General features: G+C 67.2%; 2 protein-coding genes across 2 annotated transcripts in view; both read right to left on the reverse strand.

Annotated features, from left to right (window-relative positions):
- Window positions 1-69: 69 nt before the first annotated feature.
- Window positions 70-3,251, reverse strand: CHLRE_12g486208v5 (uncharacterized protein). Its single transcript, XM_043067837.1, has 4 exons — window positions 3,022-3,251; window positions 2,374-2,913; window positions 1,690-1,884; window positions 70-1,382 (listed from the first exon to the last, which is right to left on the reverse strand). The coding sequence occupies exons 1-4, from the start codon at window positions 3,106-3,108 to the stop codon at window positions 1,083-1,085; spliced, it is 1,122 nt and encodes a 373-aa protein (XP_042918098.1). The 5' UTR covers window positions 3,109-3,251; the 3' UTR covers window positions 70-1,082.
- Window positions 3,252-3,381: 130 nt separating this feature from the next.
- The window catches only part of CHLRE_12g486209v5 (uncharacterized protein), a 24,260-nt gene continuing 11,107 nt past the window's right edge, over window positions 3,382-16,534 (reverse strand). The window contains exons 20-43 of the mRNA XM_043067838.1: window positions 15,884-16,508; window positions 15,361-15,590; window positions 14,898-15,067; window positions 14,339-14,499; window positions 13,917-14,103; window positions 13,322-13,397; window positions 12,724-12,881; window positions 12,462-12,510; window positions 11,962-12,068; window positions 11,533-11,752; window positions 11,145-11,254; window positions 10,277-10,742; window positions 9,625-9,930; window positions 8,870-9,300; window positions 8,156-8,675; window positions 7,681-7,938; window positions 7,060-7,245; window positions 6,716-6,787; window positions 6,266-6,465; window positions 5,932-6,013; window positions 5,391-5,714; window positions 4,989-5,099; window positions 4,286-4,510; window positions 3,382-4,077 (exon numbers count right to left, since the gene is read on the reverse strand). Of these exons, the coding sequence (XP_042918099.1) occupies window positions 3,907-4,077; window positions 4,286-4,510; window positions 4,989-5,099; window positions 5,391-5,714; window positions 5,932-6,013; window positions 6,266-6,465; window positions 6,716-6,787; window positions 7,060-7,245; window positions 7,681-7,938; window positions 8,156-8,675; window positions 8,870-9,300; window positions 9,625-9,930; window positions 10,277-10,742; window positions 11,145-11,254; window positions 11,533-11,752; window positions 11,962-12,068; window positions 12,462-12,510; window positions 12,724-12,881; window positions 13,322-13,397; window positions 13,917-14,103; window positions 14,339-14,499; window positions 14,898-15,067; window positions 15,361-15,590; window positions 15,884-16,508 (5,445 nt within the window). The 3' untranslated portion in view covers window positions 3,382-3,906. The remainder of the gene's footprint in view (window positions 4,078-4,285; window positions 4,511-4,988; window positions 5,100-5,390; window positions 5,715-5,931; window positions 6,014-6,265; window positions 6,466-6,715; window positions 6,788-7,059; window positions 7,246-7,680; window positions 7,939-8,155; window positions 8,676-8,869; window positions 9,301-9,624; window positions 9,931-10,276; window positions 10,743-11,144; window positions 11,255-11,532; window positions 11,753-11,961; window positions 12,069-12,461; window positions 12,511-12,723; window positions 12,882-13,321; window positions 13,398-13,916; window positions 14,104-14,338; window positions 14,500-14,897; window positions 15,068-15,360; window positions 15,591-15,883; window positions 16,509-16,534) is intronic.

Below are 16,534 nucleotides of genomic sequence, written 5' to 3' on the forward strand. Positions count from 1 at the left end.
CTGAAAGCAAGGACTTACCAGTCAGGCAAACGCTTAGTAACCGCAGAGGCGCGCCGTAAGGACACGAGGCAAGCTGTTGTGTTACAGCCGGCAGGCTTGCGTCAAAGAGCTCGTGGGCGGGCGGCGTGCCGGCGTCGCACTGCATGGCAGTGTCGTTCGCTTGGCTGCTCTTGCGCCTGCCCACATGCATGCGCAGTCCGTGAGTCCATCCGTGCTGACGCCGCGTCAGAGCGCGCGGAAATGCAGATTAAACCACCTGACGCTTACCTAACTATTAACAGCTAGCGATGGCAGCCGCAGCATGCCCGTCCCACCTCGTTGCCTTGCAAACGTATTCCTGCGTTCCGTTTCCCCCATGTTCACATACACCTGCATTCGAGTTTGACATGGATAAATGAGCACCCGCATCAAGTACTACGCCCAGCCGCCTTCCATACGGCTTGGCGCAAAACCCCTATCCGAAGCCAAGCCGAGCCGCCTGACCCGGGTCCCGCCCCATCGCCTCCCTGCCGCCTGTCTGACTCAACGCCTCTCTGTCAACTGCAGCGGCTTCCACTCGCAGTACTATATTCAGTTCCTGTACCAACGGCTGCACACACGCGCACGAGTTGCCGCACCTGCAGCTGCATGGACCGTGTTGAGACGACAAGCATATCGCGCACACGTGCGGCGCACATATACATAAAGCATACACAGATCGAATGCTTCTGCGCGAGACATGACACCTGCCTAGTGAGAACAAACTTGCCGATCAAACTCAAGCACAGCTTCCGCCGGATGCAGGCGGGATGGTGTAGTGGGCAGTAACATCTCACGCCGCCGCAACGCCTCATTCGGCGATGGTTGGGGTAGGTTAAGTGTGTCTGGCACTAGCGGTCAGCGTCAATCAGAAACGTAAGTCCTAGTAATTGCTTGCAAACATGTAGTGCGACAGCCACAATTGCGAGCAGGCCTCTGCCCTGCCCTGCCTACATCGGCCTCCTCAGTCGCCTCACCCTGCCTAGATGTGCACGCCCAACCTCCAGCCTCTGGCCTATAGACTCCTGCCTTGAAACCTCCACTATCCAGCCGCCGTCTACCAGCTACCGCGACCCCAGACGCAAGCCGCCTCTGCCGCCGCCGCCCGAGCTCCTCCGCTGCTGCGCGGGCCCCGGGCCCACGCCCAGCCCCGCCGCCGCCATGCGCACCGCGCGCGCCGGCTCCTCATGGGGCATGGTGATGGAGGCGATGCGCTCCGCCTCCAGATGCGCAATGGGGTCCACGTCATCATCGTCGTCCTCCTCGCCCAGGGCGAAGCCCACCGAGGGCCGCTTGCTGCCCTTGCTCTTGGCCGACTTCATGGACTTTTCGCTGTTGCGCGCCGACATGGCCGTGGGGCGCCGCTGTGTGTGGTGTGCAAGCGAGTGAGGGTGCGGCCAACAGGGCAGGGGTCAGGATAAAAGGCTGGGTTAGTGAGGCTGTGAACGCGGAGGAGGGCATCCGATGCGGGATGGCAATCTAACAATCCCCCTGTGACGGCTCCTGACAGCCCCGAACTGGTACTCCCCTCCCTCCGCCCCTCCCGGTCCGCCTCCCTCCGCCCCTCGCGGTCTGCCTCCCTCCGCCCCGCCCGGTCCGCCCCTCTTTCCCGCCTTCCTCCCCCCCTCCTCCCAGGCCCTGCTCCCCTCAGCCGTGGCCGCCCCCTCTCACCAGCAGGGGGTTGTTGTCCTTGTCGCGCTCGAACTGCTCCCGCAGCGGGTCCGGCCCCGCCAGCTCGCGCTCCTCCTCCGCCTCGCACCTGGCGGCGTGCTCGCTGCCGGCGGTGCTGCCCTCCGCGTCGCTGGTGCGCCGCCGCACGCCGATGGAGCGGTTCAGGCTGCGGCTGGAGGCGAACATCTGAGGCGACTGCGGGAGGGGGAGAGTGGAGAGGGAGTGTTAGGGGGCCGAGATAAGGGGTAGGTGGTTGCAGTGGCGGCGGTGGTGGTGGTGGTGGTGGTGGTGGTGGTGGTGGTGGTGGTGGTGGTGGTGGTGGTGGTGGTGGTGGTGGTGGCGATGGTGGCGGGCGTGGGCCCCGGGATGGATTGGGGACCCGGGATGGTTGGGGTCCACGGCGGGAGGTCGGCCGTCATCCAGGACCCGGTGCGAGTCTGCAACTGCAACTGCAACCACCTGTTAGCATGGCACACTCCCCCCGGTCCTAGCCGCTGCCTCGTGTGGACCAACCAGAGCTCCCGCAACCACGCCCATGGCACGCCAAGGGCAGGCTGGACGAGCGCGGGTTCGTCTGCGCACGTGGGTGTTTCTGCGTACGACCCTTGCCTGCCTCACCCCTGCTCCCCGCCCAACACCTTCACCGCTTGGCCCTCCACGCACGGCCCAGCCATCCCCACTCACAGGTGGAGCGTCCTCCTCCGCTGCTACCGATTTGAAACGTGAGCGCAGCTTTGAAGCATCCGCGGGCGCCTCGGCCGGCGCCCCCGCTTCATCGCCGTTGGGTTGGCTAGGCCGCCGTGTTAGGATGGGGGGCAAGGCGCCCGGGCGAGAGACGCTAGGCCGCTCCGCTGGACTGCTGCGGTCTGCGTAGGAAGAAGCCTCGGCCGCAGCTTCCCGCGACTGCGCCCGCGCCGGCGTCTCGCCTGCAGGGGCTGACTCGACGGGGGAAGGGCCCGACTCTGTTACACGGGCTGTCGTCGTTGGGGCCGTCGACGATGCCACCGCATCGCCGACGTGCCCCGAATCACTCGAATGTTGCTGGTTAGCTGGATGCTGGCTCTCTGGCTGCTCGCCAGGCTTTGCGGACACAGAGGCGGGCTGTCCGGTTTCTTCGCATGCCCCGTTTATCGCAGGGGTTTGCACGATTACGAGTGGCTCTGCATTGGTGTCTTCGGCTGGCTCCTTGAGCTTTTCTGCAACTTTTGCGGCCGAGGCAGCGGCCTGTGAACAAACGCGAATAACCAGGGGTGAGAGGTGCCCTTCGAAGTGCACTATAGTCTCCCTGCAACCTGGCATAGCAATACGTTGCTGTCAAGATGCCTCACATACCGTCGAAGGCTGCGATGCGGGCGCCTTCGTGCCCAGCACTGCTTCTGCCGGGGAACCCAGGGCATTTTTACTAGTTCCACAGCCCATCTAAATGCTAATTACTCGTATATTGCTGGAGTCTGTATGATGCCTCTTTGGGATTACGCGTCCGAAGAGCGCGAGAAGCGCTGGTGTAGTGAACAGTACTTGTAAGAGCCCTATGGCTATTCCTGATGTATAACAAGCTTTTCCTGGACCTATCTCAATGTTTGTGAAGCAAATGCATCAAAAGCTTGTACTAAGCGTAGGGTGGCCACCATGGCGAACTTGTTCCGCTTCCTGAATCCCCTGTGTAAGCACGGGCTTTCAACGAACAATATGACCGCATAAAAGTTACACAGCACTCCTCGTCATGGTTCCAGCCTCCATGAAGTGACTCCCACTTTTCTTCCTCAGTTTGTGCCAAGTGGGAAGCTCACCATTCCCATCGGTCAACCACCAACGTTTAAGGCCCGCTTGCGCCCCCCTCTCTCGTACGCCAGCGCTAACCTTGTCAACACCAGCCAACACCTTCTTAGCTCTCTGCCAACTTGCCATAAGCAGTGTAATCCCTTGCCCGCCCCCCCCCTTCCTATGCCAACCAATGCCAGTCGTGCAACTCGATTCTCCAGGCGGACCAGCACGCCTCAAGCTGCAGGGGGCCTCACAACCCAACAAACCCCCAGCTACCCTTTCTCACCTTCAAGGCATTCCTGCACGTCGCCCACACAGCTGCCCACTGCGCCGCAACACCACTCCATCAAGGCAACTACGCCACCCCGATCGCCGCTCCCATCCCCACCCCACCGCTACCGCCACCGCTGCCACTATCGTTGCCGGCATCCCCTGCTACTGCCCCAACCCCTGCTACTGCCCCAGCGCCTCGGGTGCAGGCAGCGCGAAGCGGGCTGTCTCGGGCGCCGCCAGCAGCCCCACCACGCTGCCGCCCTGCGCCGCCGCGCCGCTGGGCAGGAACAGGTCGTGTCGCTGGTGCACGTAGGCCGACCACACGGCGGACGACTCCAGCTGGGAGCTCACCTGCGGCGGTGGGGGGTGGGGGTGGGGGTGGCGGAGGCAGAGGCAGAGGTAAATACAGGCAACGGCAGCTGGCTGGTGCCGGAGGAGGCGGGCGCACGACCGCATGCAAGACCAAGCGGGTGGCGCCGCGTAGTCCTTAGTCACATACTCAGGGAACTGGCATGATGCACAGCACGTGTGCGCACGTGTGTGCGTGCCCCAGACCCACCTGCGCCGAGTACAGCCCGTCCTGCTGCAGCGCTCGCAGCACGTCCACCGCCAACACACGCAGCACGGCCGCGTCCTCGCCCGCGCCCGGGCCACTGCCGCCACCGTTTGCAGCCGCCGCTGCTGCTGCCCCGCCGCCGCCGCCACCCGCTGCGCCGCCTCCAGCTCCGCCGCTGCCCCATTCCAGCGATGCCAGCAGCTCCGCGATAAGCCCGAACTGCAGCGCCTGTGGGTGTGAAAGCAGTGAGAGGTGGCGGCCAGGCCAGCAGGCAGGGCGACGGGTAAGTGCCGCCAGTGCGCCAATACAGTCCCTCCCTCCGTCGCAGCACCCTCACACACTTGCACGGCTTTTCCGGCAGCGGTGGCGTGGCGCTCACGCTCTCGGAGCGCAGGCGAGTCCGCGGGTTCCCAAATTCGCAGTAAATTCGCGCATTGCAGACTGGCTCACCCATGCATTCGGCTATTGCGCTGGCAGCCACATTCTCGACCTATCACTTCCACTGCTACCTCCTTTACGGCTAGAGCCTTCCATGGAACACAGCCATATTCAGCGAACTGGCGAGGAAGCAGCCTCGGCGGTTCTCCTTGCTGGCGCCAACGGTGTAGTACCCACTGTTCCCACTGGACGTCGGCACTCAATAGTTGTGAGTTGCTCGCACCGGTCCCCATCAACGGCCACCGTCCCCCACCCCCGCCCCACCTACCTGCAGCACAAGTGCGTCCCGCTGCCTGTTGCCCGGCCCCAGCGCCCGCTTGAGACTCTCCAGCGCCAACACCCGCGCCGCCGCACCCAGCCGCATGGCGCCGCACAGCACCTGCGCACGTGTGTGTGCAGTGTGTGCGTGTGCGTGTGTTTTTGTGTTGAAGAGCACAAGGAAGACAGTGCGCAAAGACAGTGTGTTTGTGTGTGTGCAAGTATGTGTGTGTGTACGTTAGCAAGTGTGCAACACGTTTGGGGGGGATTCGCTGGTGTGCATCCACAGCGGCGCCAATGGTGCGGCGGCATGCTGCAGGCAGACTCGGCTGCAGGGCAAGCCGTGCCGACGTGCGGGCGCGAGTAGCGAGCGCCTCAGGAACTAGGCACCACCACCGCTGCAACCGCGCACCTGCACTGCCGGCGGCGACGCCACAGCCAACGCCTCCGCCGCCACCACCGCCTCGCACAGCTGGTGCAGAACCCGCAGTGCACTGCCCGCCGCCTCAGCCACACCCGCAGCAACCGCAGTCGCAGACGCGCTCGCCGCGTGCGGCGCCGGCGCTGGCACAGGATGCGTCGCCATGCCGCCGCCGCCTCCAGGTGACGTGGGCGGCGCGGTGAGCATCAGCGGCTGCTGCTGCGGCTGCAGCGGGCGTGTGAGGGCGCTGAGGGCGGCCAGCAGTTTGGCGACGTGGCCGGCCCGGACCAGCTGCTCCGCCAGAAGCGGGTGCGACTGAGGGGCGGCGCGAGGGGTTGCGGCGGAGAGCGGGTGGGAGCAGTCAGCGAGTGGACTCGGGACCTCGACACACGCCATCACACGACACGCCACAGCGCGCCACCACAACCCGCGACAGATATGTCACAACAGCTGGCACGTCGCTGTGTTCCCCACGCGGCAGCTGCTCACGGGCTCACTCCCCCCCCCTCCCCTCCCCCACCGCTCCCCTCACCCGCAGCACGGCCACCAGCGCCGCCGCCAGCAGCACCAGCAGGTCCACATCGCGGCCGCCGTGGGTCAGCTCCGGCAGGTACCTGAGCAGGCAGGCAGGCAGCGGCGGCGCGGGCAGGCGCGGGCAGGCATGAGGCTACGCCGCTCTTGTCTCAGCCTGTGGAGCCGCCCTTTCGCAAGTACCCCCTTTGTTGCTGTTGCCGCGCCCCCTGCCACCACTGCACACACGGAAGGCCGACATGTACAACACACACACACACACACACACACACACACACACACACACACACACACGCACACACACACAACACACACACGCGCGCGCGCGCGCGCACCTCTCCAGCACGCCCTCGGCGAAGCGGGTGGGGTCCCTCAGCGGGTGCTTGGGGTTCTTGAGGAACAGGCGCACATAGGCGCCGCCCAGGTACAGCTCGCCGCGCAGGCGGTCGTAGGACACCGCCGACCCCGGCGGCGGCGCCCACTCCAGCTGCCCCTCCGCCTGCCGGCGCCGCAGGTCCGACGCCAGCACAGCCACCTGCGGAAAGAGGTGGAAAGGGGGAGGGGGAAGTTTGGGGGTGTGGGGGTTTGGGGGTTGTACGGGGGCGAAATGGTGGATCGTGGATGGCAGGCCCACCCAGCCAAGCTTGCACCAAATCACATTTGCTGCAGCACCTTGCGCCCCGGCGCGCCCCTGCCGTCACCCAGCTCGTCCCACCGCACGCAGCCCGTTGCAGCGCGCGCCTGTTGACGCAGCCGCCCCGGCCGCCCGGCCCCCCGCGGCGCACCTGTGTGGCGGCAGTGCTCGCCATCTCCGCGTCCCAGATGCACTCGGGCGTCTCCACCCGCTGCGTCAGAGCCTGCACGGGTGGGTGCCAGTTGCGGTGGTTGTTGTTGTTGTTGTTGTGGTGGTGGTGATTGTGGTGGTTGTGGTTGTGGTTGTAGTGGCGGCGAGGCGGACACACAGGAGGTGGTTCACACAACCGGGAGGACCGGGAGGGAAGCAGCATTCAGGTGGGGGTTCAAGGCTACTGAGTGCTCAGGTAGAATTGAGGATGCCATACAGTGCACATTCAGGCACCCAGCTCCGACCCCGCAGGCCTTCACCCAACCCGCTTCGCCCGGCCCGCACCTGCAGCACCGCCTGCGGCGGCCCCTCCGCCACCGCCGCCACCAGCCCCGGCGGCAGCAGGCGCTGCAGGCTGAGGCGCACCGCCGCGCCCTGCACCGAGTGCGCCATCAGGCGCGACAGCAGTGCCGCGGCCTCACAGCGGGCGGCGTCGTCAGCCTCGGCGGCCGCGGCGGCGGATGAAGATGACTGCGGTGCGTGTGTGTGTGTGTGTGTGTGTGTGTGTGTGTGTGTGTGTGTGTGTGTGTGTGTGTGTGTGTGTGTGTGTGTGTGCGTGTGTGTGTGTGTGTGTGTGTTGGGAAACACAAGATAGGGGACATGTGTGCGTATGTGTCTGTGTCTGTGTGTGTGCGTATGTGTGTGTGTGTGTGTGTGTGTGTGTGTGTGTGTGTGTGTGTGTGTGTGTATATGCGTGTGTATGACGACACGGGAGAGCAGGAGGCGTGCTTGTTGCGGGAGCGCAGGTATGGGTGGAGGAGGTGAGCGTGGGCAGGTCTCTTGTCGCGGTGTGGTGAGGAAGCAGCTGGACGCTACACGAACTTTTACGCTGTGCTATTGCCCATTGCACTTCAACAACGTCCAACCGTCAAGACAAAAGCCAAAAGCCCCGGACGCGGCACTTACCTCCTTGCCCTCGCCGCTCGCTGCTCCCACCACACCACCCGCCGGCGGAGGTCGGTGCTGCTGCCAGAACCAGGGGCCGCGGTGCATCAGTACCTCCGTCAGGTACAGCCAGCCGCCCTGCGCGGCTGCTACTGCCGCGCAGGCGTGCGCGCCGGCTGCAGCGCGCAGCAGCCGCAGCGCCGCGGCCAGCGTGTCGGCGGAGGGCGGGCCGTGCAGGATCCAGAACAGCAGCCGCATGCAGTGCTCGTCCGCAAACGCCTGTCGCCGGTTGTTGGGTGTGTTGGATGTGTTGGGTGTGTTGGGTGTGTTGGGCACCGGCCAAGGCACCAGGTTCAAACAAGGTAAGACGGCCAGGGCGGCGCACCCGCATAACCGCTTTCAACCTCGAGGCAACTTACGCCCCACCCTAAGCCACCGCCGTGACTAGCCCCACCACCCCATCCACCACCCCACCCCCCACACCCCACACCCCCACCTCCAGGCAGCCGCTGTGCTGCGCCGCCCGCCCCAGCAGCGCACAGCCCGCCAGCGCCAACGCCTCCGCATCCCGCAGCCGCGACAGCAGCTCCCCGCCTCCCATGCCGCCGCCTCCGCCGCCGCCGCCGCCACCGCCGCCACCACCAGCCGCCACTGCCGCCCCCGCCACAGGCGGCGCATCACCGCCATCCAGCAGGTCAATCAGCGCCACCCCGCCTCCACCTCCGCCTCCGCCTCCTCCTCCCGCCCCACCCGAAGCCGCCGCAGGCGGCTTCCCCCCACCACTGCCCTTCCCACCCGCACCACCGTCGGCCTGCACTTCTAGCGCCAGGCACGCCGCCGGCGCCAGGCAGGCCACGAAGGGCGACAGTGCCGAGGGTGAGGCCAGCACGCCCAGCAGCCGCGGCTCGGCGTCCAGCAGGCGGCCGGCGGCGGCCAATGCAGCCAGCAGGTCGGGCAGGGCGGCGGCGGGCGGCAGGCGGCCGGGCGGCAAGCCGCGGAGCGCGTCGAACAGGTACCTGCAGGGGTGCAGCGGGGAGAGTGGGTGCGGCATGAGTGGGATGGGTGTGTTGCTCGCGACGAAGCCGCCGGGCGTGGGATGTACACAGAACACACATCAGCAGGTCCACAACACGCACACACACATACACACACACACGCATATACACATACACGCACACACACGGGACCTCTGCAGGCACGCCGCTCCCACCTGATGATGGCCTTGCAGAAGCCGGGCGGGTCGGGCGGCAGCTCGTGGGGGCGGCTGTTGAACACGCGCACGAACACACCGCCCAGCACCAGCTCCCCCGCCAAGGCGCCGTGGGAGAAGCGCGCCAGCTCAGCCAGCCGGTCGCTACTGCCACCGCCACTGCTCCCGGAGGTGGGGCTGCTGGCGGTGGGGATGGCGGCGGCGGCGAAGCTGGCTTTGTTGCTACTGCCGGCGGCGCCAGCGGAGTGGGAAAGAGGTGTTGGGCCGGTGCCGAAGAGGTCGTCAAAGGCATCGGCTGTGGCGGTGGAGGCGCCGTGGGCGGGTGCGGGTGCGTGCGTGTCGGCGGCATGGTGGTCGTCGTGCGGGCCGGCGGCAGATGACTTGGCCAGGAATGACAGCAGCTCCTCACGCATGGCGCCGTTCCAGATCACCTGACGGCGTGTGTAAGTGAGGCACATGCGCAATGGCAAGCGGCAGTGAGGGTGAGGGTGGAGTGAGTATTGTAATGTGGGTCGGCACCGGAGTGCTTCACATGTGCCCATGCAACAACCACATCACCTCCGGACTGGGACACAACCTCCCGAGCCACACACGACCACAGCTCCCCACTGCACGGCAGTGCAAACGGCACTGCAAACGGCTCCGAAAAGGGCTCCGAAAACACGGCCTCCACTGTCAAGTGTCGACCGCCCACATTATGCCCCTCACTTTGGTCTACTTTGGGCTGGTATCTACAACCCTCCCTCCCCCCGCACCTGACACGTCTCGTGTGTTCCGCTCAGCAGCCGCAGCAGCGGCCGCGGGTCCGACTCCGCCAGCCGTGCCGCCAGCGGCGCCGTCAGCATCGCCGCCAGCGCCGCCAGGGCCGCCAGCACCGGCGCCGTGGCGTGCGGCGGCGGTAGGCCCGCGCCCGCCAGCCGCGCCGCCGCCTGCGCCGCCAGCACGGCGTGCTGGGCGCGTGCGGCGGGTGTGCTGACGCGGACAGGGGCGTCGTCGGGTGTGGCCAGCAGCGGCAGCGTGGCGGAGTCGTCGGGACCGGAGAAGGGCGCGACCAGGATGTCCTGTGTTTGCGTGTGTGCGCGTGTGTGTGCGTGTGTGGGTATGTGTGTAGAAATGTGTGCAAAGAAGGGTGCGGTTTTGGTGCCTTGGCCGGCGGCTGTGAGGCCGCTTGACCGGCCGCTGCAGTCAACGCTGGCTCGAAGGCGCGCGGGGTAAAGACACGTGGGGCTCGCGTGTGTCGGCCAGTCGAGTCAGGAGGAGTGGAGGACACACACAGCGACTGCCTCCGCATACGGTAGCATGGCTGAACGGCGCCGTGCCGTGCATCGCATAGTCACAGCAGTATCCCTCCATCGCTCTCCTCCGATCCGCTCCCACCTGCTCCCATCCCCGCCCCAGCCGCCGCACCTGCAGCGCCTCCGGCAACGTGCCATCGTACCGCAGCATGAGCGGCACCAGCGCCTGCAGCGCCCCCGCCCGCAGCAGCGCCGCCGCCAGAGCCGGCGCCGCCGCCATGTGGCCCGCCGCCACCAGCGCCGCGTCCACCGCCGCCGGACACCGCGCCAGACCCGCACAGCGCAGCACGTCACGGCACAGGCCCGCAGTGGCGGCGGCGGCGCCAGCCGCCGCCGCCGCCGCCGCCGCCGCCGCGTCAGCGGCGGCTGCACCGCCGCCTCCGGCGGCAGCAGTAGCAGCGGCAGTAGCATCAGCAGTGGCTGTAGCAGTTGTGGTGGCGGCGGTGGCGCCCAGGCGGAGCATGGCGGTGCGGGCCTCGGGGGCCATGGCCAGGCCGGCCAGGGTGCGGAGGGCGAGGGTGGCGACCACGGCGGCGGGGGAGGTGGGCGGCGCGTCCAGCGGCAGCACGCCCACCGCCCTGCAGTGTGGTGTGCGGTGTGTGCGGTGTGTGCGGTGTGTTAAAGAGCACAAGGAAAACATTACGCGTAGGACAGTGTATGCGATGCAGAATGTGTGTGCGGTGTGTGTGCGGTGTGTGATGTGGCGGAGGCCGCAAAGAACGGGTTCGCATGTTTTTAGGTCGGAGTCGGCGCTTTGCGGGCGAGGCCGTGCCGCATCGGTGATAACAGGCGACATAGCCAGTATCGGTACGGAAGGCCTTAATGGCACACCGGTGCCACAGGTGCCACTGCTCAAACGCCTTTCCCCCTCATGCACCACACACACACACACACACAGACACGCACACACACACGCACACGCACACACACAGACACGCACACACACACGCACACGCACACACACTCACACTCCCACCCACCTGCTGAGCAGCTCCGCCACCACGGCCACGCCGCCGCACCGCGCCAGCTCCTCGGCGTTGCGGCGGCAGGACAGCACCGTCAGCCAGCACAGCCAGGCGGCGGCGGTCACCTGCGTGATGCGTGTGTGTGCGTGTGTGTGCGTGTGCGTGCGTGTGCGTGCGTGCGTGTTAGAGAGATGATCACAATGTGCATGGGTGTGGGACCCGAAGCAAGGCGCATGGGCGTGAGCAGCTGCATGGGCCTGCCTTGTGCCGCAGCGCCTTGCCACTTCTCCTCACACACAACGGTCAAAGGGCCACGGAGTCATAACAACAGGGCTGCAGAGCCACAGCGTCACACAGGGGCGTCACGCCGGGGCGCCGCACACAGGGGCGCCGCACCCCCCACCTGGTCCAGGGCCTCGCCCGAAAAGAAGCTGCCGCCAGCCGCCGCCTCCGGACCCGCGCCCGCAGCCGTGCCATTGGCCGCCGCCGCGCCGCCACTGGTGGTGGAGGTGGTGGTGGTGGAGGTGGCGGTGGTGGTTGTTCCCAGCGCCGTGCCCCCCCGTATGGTGTCCAGCAGCAGGGGGTAGCCGGCGTACTTGTAGGGGGCCAGCTCGGCGCCGTACCTGTGCGCGTGTTCGTGTGCGTGGGTGCATGAATCACACACGGTGATCAACGGATACTGATTAGGTAGTCGCATGAACGAACATACGGATGTAACCGAATCGAAACATTAGATTACATGCAATCGTATGTACAGTATGTAAGCGTGTCACAGGGAGGTGCGCGTGTCCCCCTGACGTGCACGTGCCCATCCCCCCGCGCACCCGCCCACCTGCCGTACAGCACCGCCTGCGCCCGCAGCAGCAGCAGGATGCGCCAGGCCTGGGGGCCCTGCCCGCCCGCCACACCCGCCTGCAGCCGCTCATAAGCGGCCTGGATCTGTGGGTGCATGCGTGTGTTTCGGGGTGAGGGGTTACAATCATGATTAATAAAAAAGGGGGGGTGTAGCCCAAACTAAACCGAACCCAATGCAAAAGAGCGATGGGGGTAGCAAAGGTTGATACCGACGGGGGTAATGGGTGAAGCTGGATGCGTAGTGCTGAGCTGGTGCTGGGTGCACGGAGTGTTCTGCTCGTGGCGTGTGACGGACAGCCGACACCAGAGCGGAGGGTGGCGGGCGGGGTGAGGCGCAGAGCGCACGGCGCACTCCCCCACGGTGGCAACGCGTGTGTGCAGCACAACAACACAGCCATGCGGCCGAGCCCCTCCCCTCTCTCTCTCTCACACACACACACATACACATAGTCCGCCAGCCCCAACCAGGGCTCTTGCCTTGAGGAACATGGGTCGCCCCTCGGGGTTCTTGTCGGGGTGGAATTTCCTGCGCGGGTAGGGAGATGGGTGTGTGCGTGCGTGTGCGTACTGGCAAGTGCAATGAAAACGCGGGCTGTGCCGCTTGCGGGTGAGGCAGTATCGACGCCTGGACGGCTCCGCCCCCGCCCCCACACACCCGCCCCCGCCCCCGTCCCCACACACCCGCACCCCCATACACCGCCCCCGCCCCCCTCCGCCCCCACACGCCCCCCCCCCCCACCTGGCCAGTCCGCGGTACGCCCTGCGCAGCTCCTCCTCACCCACGCCCCCGCCCTCGGGCCGCGCCGCCGTGCTGAGTCCCAGCACGGCGCAGGCGTCCGCCTCCGACAGCGACAGCGGCTGCCGGGCCAGCTCGGAGCGCCACTCCGCCAACAGCGACTGAGAGGGGGTGGGGTGGGGTGGGGTGGCGTGGGTGGGGAAGCAGGACGGTGGGGTGGTGACTGGTGGGTGTGATTCGTTCCAGTCCCATGTCAACCATTGCCAACCCAGAACCCATGGCAGATCGGAGGTAGGTGGTTGGTGGTGGGTGGGTGGGTGGGCGACGTGGCGCATGCGAAAGGAAGCGTACACGGTACGCGTGCCGGCCAGGGCTCATCGGCACACACACCACAGCGACACTGTCCCACACACCGCCCAACCCCCCATCCCCCCCCCCCCACACACACAAACACAAACACGTATCCTTCCGGGCACCGCCCCCATCTGCAGCAGCGCCCCCGCCCACCCCCGCCCCCGCCCACCCCGCCCCCGCCCACCCCCGGCCCCACAATCCGCCCCCGCCCCCCGCCCCACATCCGCCATCCCTCCCATCCCCCCACCTGCAGCAGCGGCACGTGGTCCACCAGCGGCCAGGCGGGGAAGCGGGCGGTGTCGGCCAGGTGGCGCAGGTAGTAGCTGGGGGGGAGGGGGGGGTTGCATCCATGATTATTAGAGAAGTGAAGGCGTAGCCAGGAACAGTAGTACGGCATAGCAAACGCGTTGTTACCGATGTCCGGGGACGGGCGGGAGCGAGGTGAGGGGAAACGACGGGGGCGGTAGAGGAACAGGAGTGCACGTTGAAGTCAACAGGGAGGGAAAGTCAAGGGACGAACGAGCCCCACTGTGCGTGTATTCGAAGCCGGAAAGGGTATGCATGCACAAACCCATAACCTAATTCCTCCTCTGCCTCCTCACTGCCCTTTAGTTTGAGCTGGAATCTACACCCCACCCCACCCCACCCCACCCCACCCCACCCCACCCCACCCCACCCCACCCCACCCCACCCCACCCCACCCCACCCCACCCCACCCCACCCCACCCCACCCCACCCCACCCCACCCCACCCCACCCCACCCCACCCCACCCCACCCCACCCCACCCCACCCCACCCCACCCCACCCCACCCCACCCCACACTCACACACACCGTCCTCACCGGTGGCAGTACATCTCCCCCTCCAGCTCGGGGTAGCTCAGCGGCGGCAGAGGCGCGTACTCCCACATGCCGCCGCAGCGCTGCGCCAGCCGCAGCGGCAGGTCACCTAGGTGCGCGGACAGCGCCGGCAGCAGCCGCCCGCGCCGCATGCCGTGCGTCCAGATCAGCTCCGGGCTGTCCGTGTCGCCTGGCCGGGCGCCGGGCGGGCGGCGGCGGCGGCGGCGGCGGCGGCGGCGGCGGCCGCAGACAGATTCAGTGCATTGCGGGTTATTGAAGGTGCTGGCAAGTCGGTATGTTCAGGCTTTGGTGACGCAGCTCTTTCTCTGCTTGCAGAGCATCCCAGCAAGCCACCCACCCCACCCCACCCTACCAACCACCAACCCACCAACCACCAACCACCAACCACCCTGCCGCCGCCTCACCGCACAGCGCCGCCGCGAAGGCGTCCGGCCCGCCCGCCACCAGCACGTACAGCAGGCTCTCCGGCAGCACGTGGCCCAGGTAGGAGCGCCGCCGCAGAGGCAGGCCGGCGGCGGCGGCGGCGCCGCCGGACAGGCCCGCAAAGTCCTGGACCAGGTGCGACCTGGGGGGGGGGGGGGCGGGGCGGGCGTGTGTGTGTGTGTGTGGAAAGGAGTGGGGAGTGGTGGTGTCAGCGGTAGTGGTGATGGTACGTGAGCGGCGTGGTTCGCAAGCATGCCGAGATGCAAAACCGCATTCAGCCAAAACCCTTGTCGTAAGCGCGCCCGCAAGGCTGCACACGTGCCTTGCACCCACATCCACCCACAACCCCCCTTCGCGCTCGCCTCCGCGCCCTATGGTTGGCATTGGCTGACTTTGACATTCGAATGCCTGGCCCCACCCAACCACCCACACTGCAGCCACCGACGCCCACCTGCACCCACCCACCCACCCACCCAACCACCCACCCACACATAACCACCCGCCCCCTCCACGCCCCCTCCACACCCGCGCCCCCTCCACCTGTGCAGCAGCCGCGCCGGCTCCCGCAGGTCGCTGCCCGGGTAGGCCAGCAGGAAGTAGGGCGCCCCCGTGAGGTGCAGGCGGGCCAGGGCGTCGGGCGCCGCCGCCAGCAGCGCGTCCAGCAGGCGGCAGGCGGAGGACACCAGAGGCGGGTGGAAGGTCAGGACCACCTGGGTGGGGCGGGGCGGAGAGGAACGGGGTGGGGTGGGGTAGGGTTGGAACTTGGAAAGATGGTTGGGAAAGCGGCACAGGATGTATGGTACTGAAGTCGGCAACAAATGAGGGGCCGTCCGGGCAGGTGGGGTGGTGTGTGGGGGTCAGTGGGATTGTGAGTAGCGCGTAGCGGTACAGTCACGTCCGACGTGGTATCGGTATGGGTAAAGTCCTGGTGCCGCAGTTCTGGCGAGGCCCGGCCGCCAGCCCCCTCACGCCCTCCCACACGCACATGCACACGCACACGCACCTGGCACAGGTGCGGCAGGCAGCGCGGCCCCGTCAATACGCGGTAGGCGCGCGGCAGCGGCTGTAGCACCACCACCTCCCCGCCGCCGCCGCCACCGCCGGCGCCGTCGGCAGTAGCAGCAGCGGCTCCGTCCTCCTCCGCCGCCTCTATCGCTGGCTGTAGCGCCACCAGGCGCTGTAGCAGCCCCAGGGACAGCTCCGCGGCGCCGTAGGGGCTGTAGCGCCCGGGGCCTGTGCGGGAGGGAGGGGGGTCGGGGGGATTGTGGGGTTGCGGCTGGCGGTTGGGTGTGGTAACTTCGGTTGTGGTGGTTCCTTAACATGTGGGGCGCAGGACCAGCCGCCGATGGCAACGCTTCCAAACTCTGCACTCCTCAGCGCACGCAGACCCCAAAACAACACACACACACACAGCTCTGTGTCGTTTTTTTTTTCTAACACACACACAACACACACACACACACACACACACACACACACACACACACACACACACACACACACACACACACACACAGCTCACTCACCCTTGGCCAGCATCCACCTGAGCTCCCGCACCGCCCCCAGCGGCACCGGCCGCCCCATGCCCGCCGCCCACACCGGCGTGCCCCACTCCGCCGCCCCCCGCGCCGCCAGCTGCCGCAGCTCGTCCCGACTGAACGGCCCGCAGCGCCCCGTCTCGTCGGGCCGCTTGCCCAGCAGCTCCTCCTGCTGCTGCTGCTGCTGCTGCTGCTGCTGGGCGCTACTGCCGCTACCGCTGCTACTGCCGCCTCCGGCGGGAGCTGCTATTGCCGGCTGCACGGGGTCTCCAAGGAGGTCGCCGAGCAGGTCAGAGGCGCCGGAGGGGGAGGCGGCGGCGGCGGCGGAGCCGTGCTTGGCCTCGATGACGCCACGTGGGTAGAGGAACCACTCCCGCGGCATGTCGTCGTGCCCCACCGGGGTCAGGAGCTGTGGCGGGCCGCCGGCGGCGCCGCCGCCGGCTGTGGTCGCCGCCGGGTGGTGCAGGTGGTCCCAGGCGCTGGCGCCCGCGCCCGTGGCCGCCGCAGTGGCGGCGGCGGCGGCGCCGCCGGTGCCGCCGCCGCCTCCCTCGACGGCTGCGCCGCCGGTGTGTGCGTACGCCACAATGTCCACCAGCAGCTCCAGACCCCCCGCCTGCAGCAGCAATTGGTGTGTGGTGT

Source organism: Chlamydomonas reinhardtii, chromosome 12, assembly GCF_000002595.2.
Source record: "Chlamydomonas reinhardtii strain CC-503 cw92 mt+ chromosome 12, whole genome shotgun sequence".
Lineage (NCBI taxonomy): Eukaryota > Viridiplantae > Chlorophyta > Chlorophyceae > Chlamydomonadales > Chlamydomonadaceae > Chlamydomonas > Chlamydomonas reinhardtii.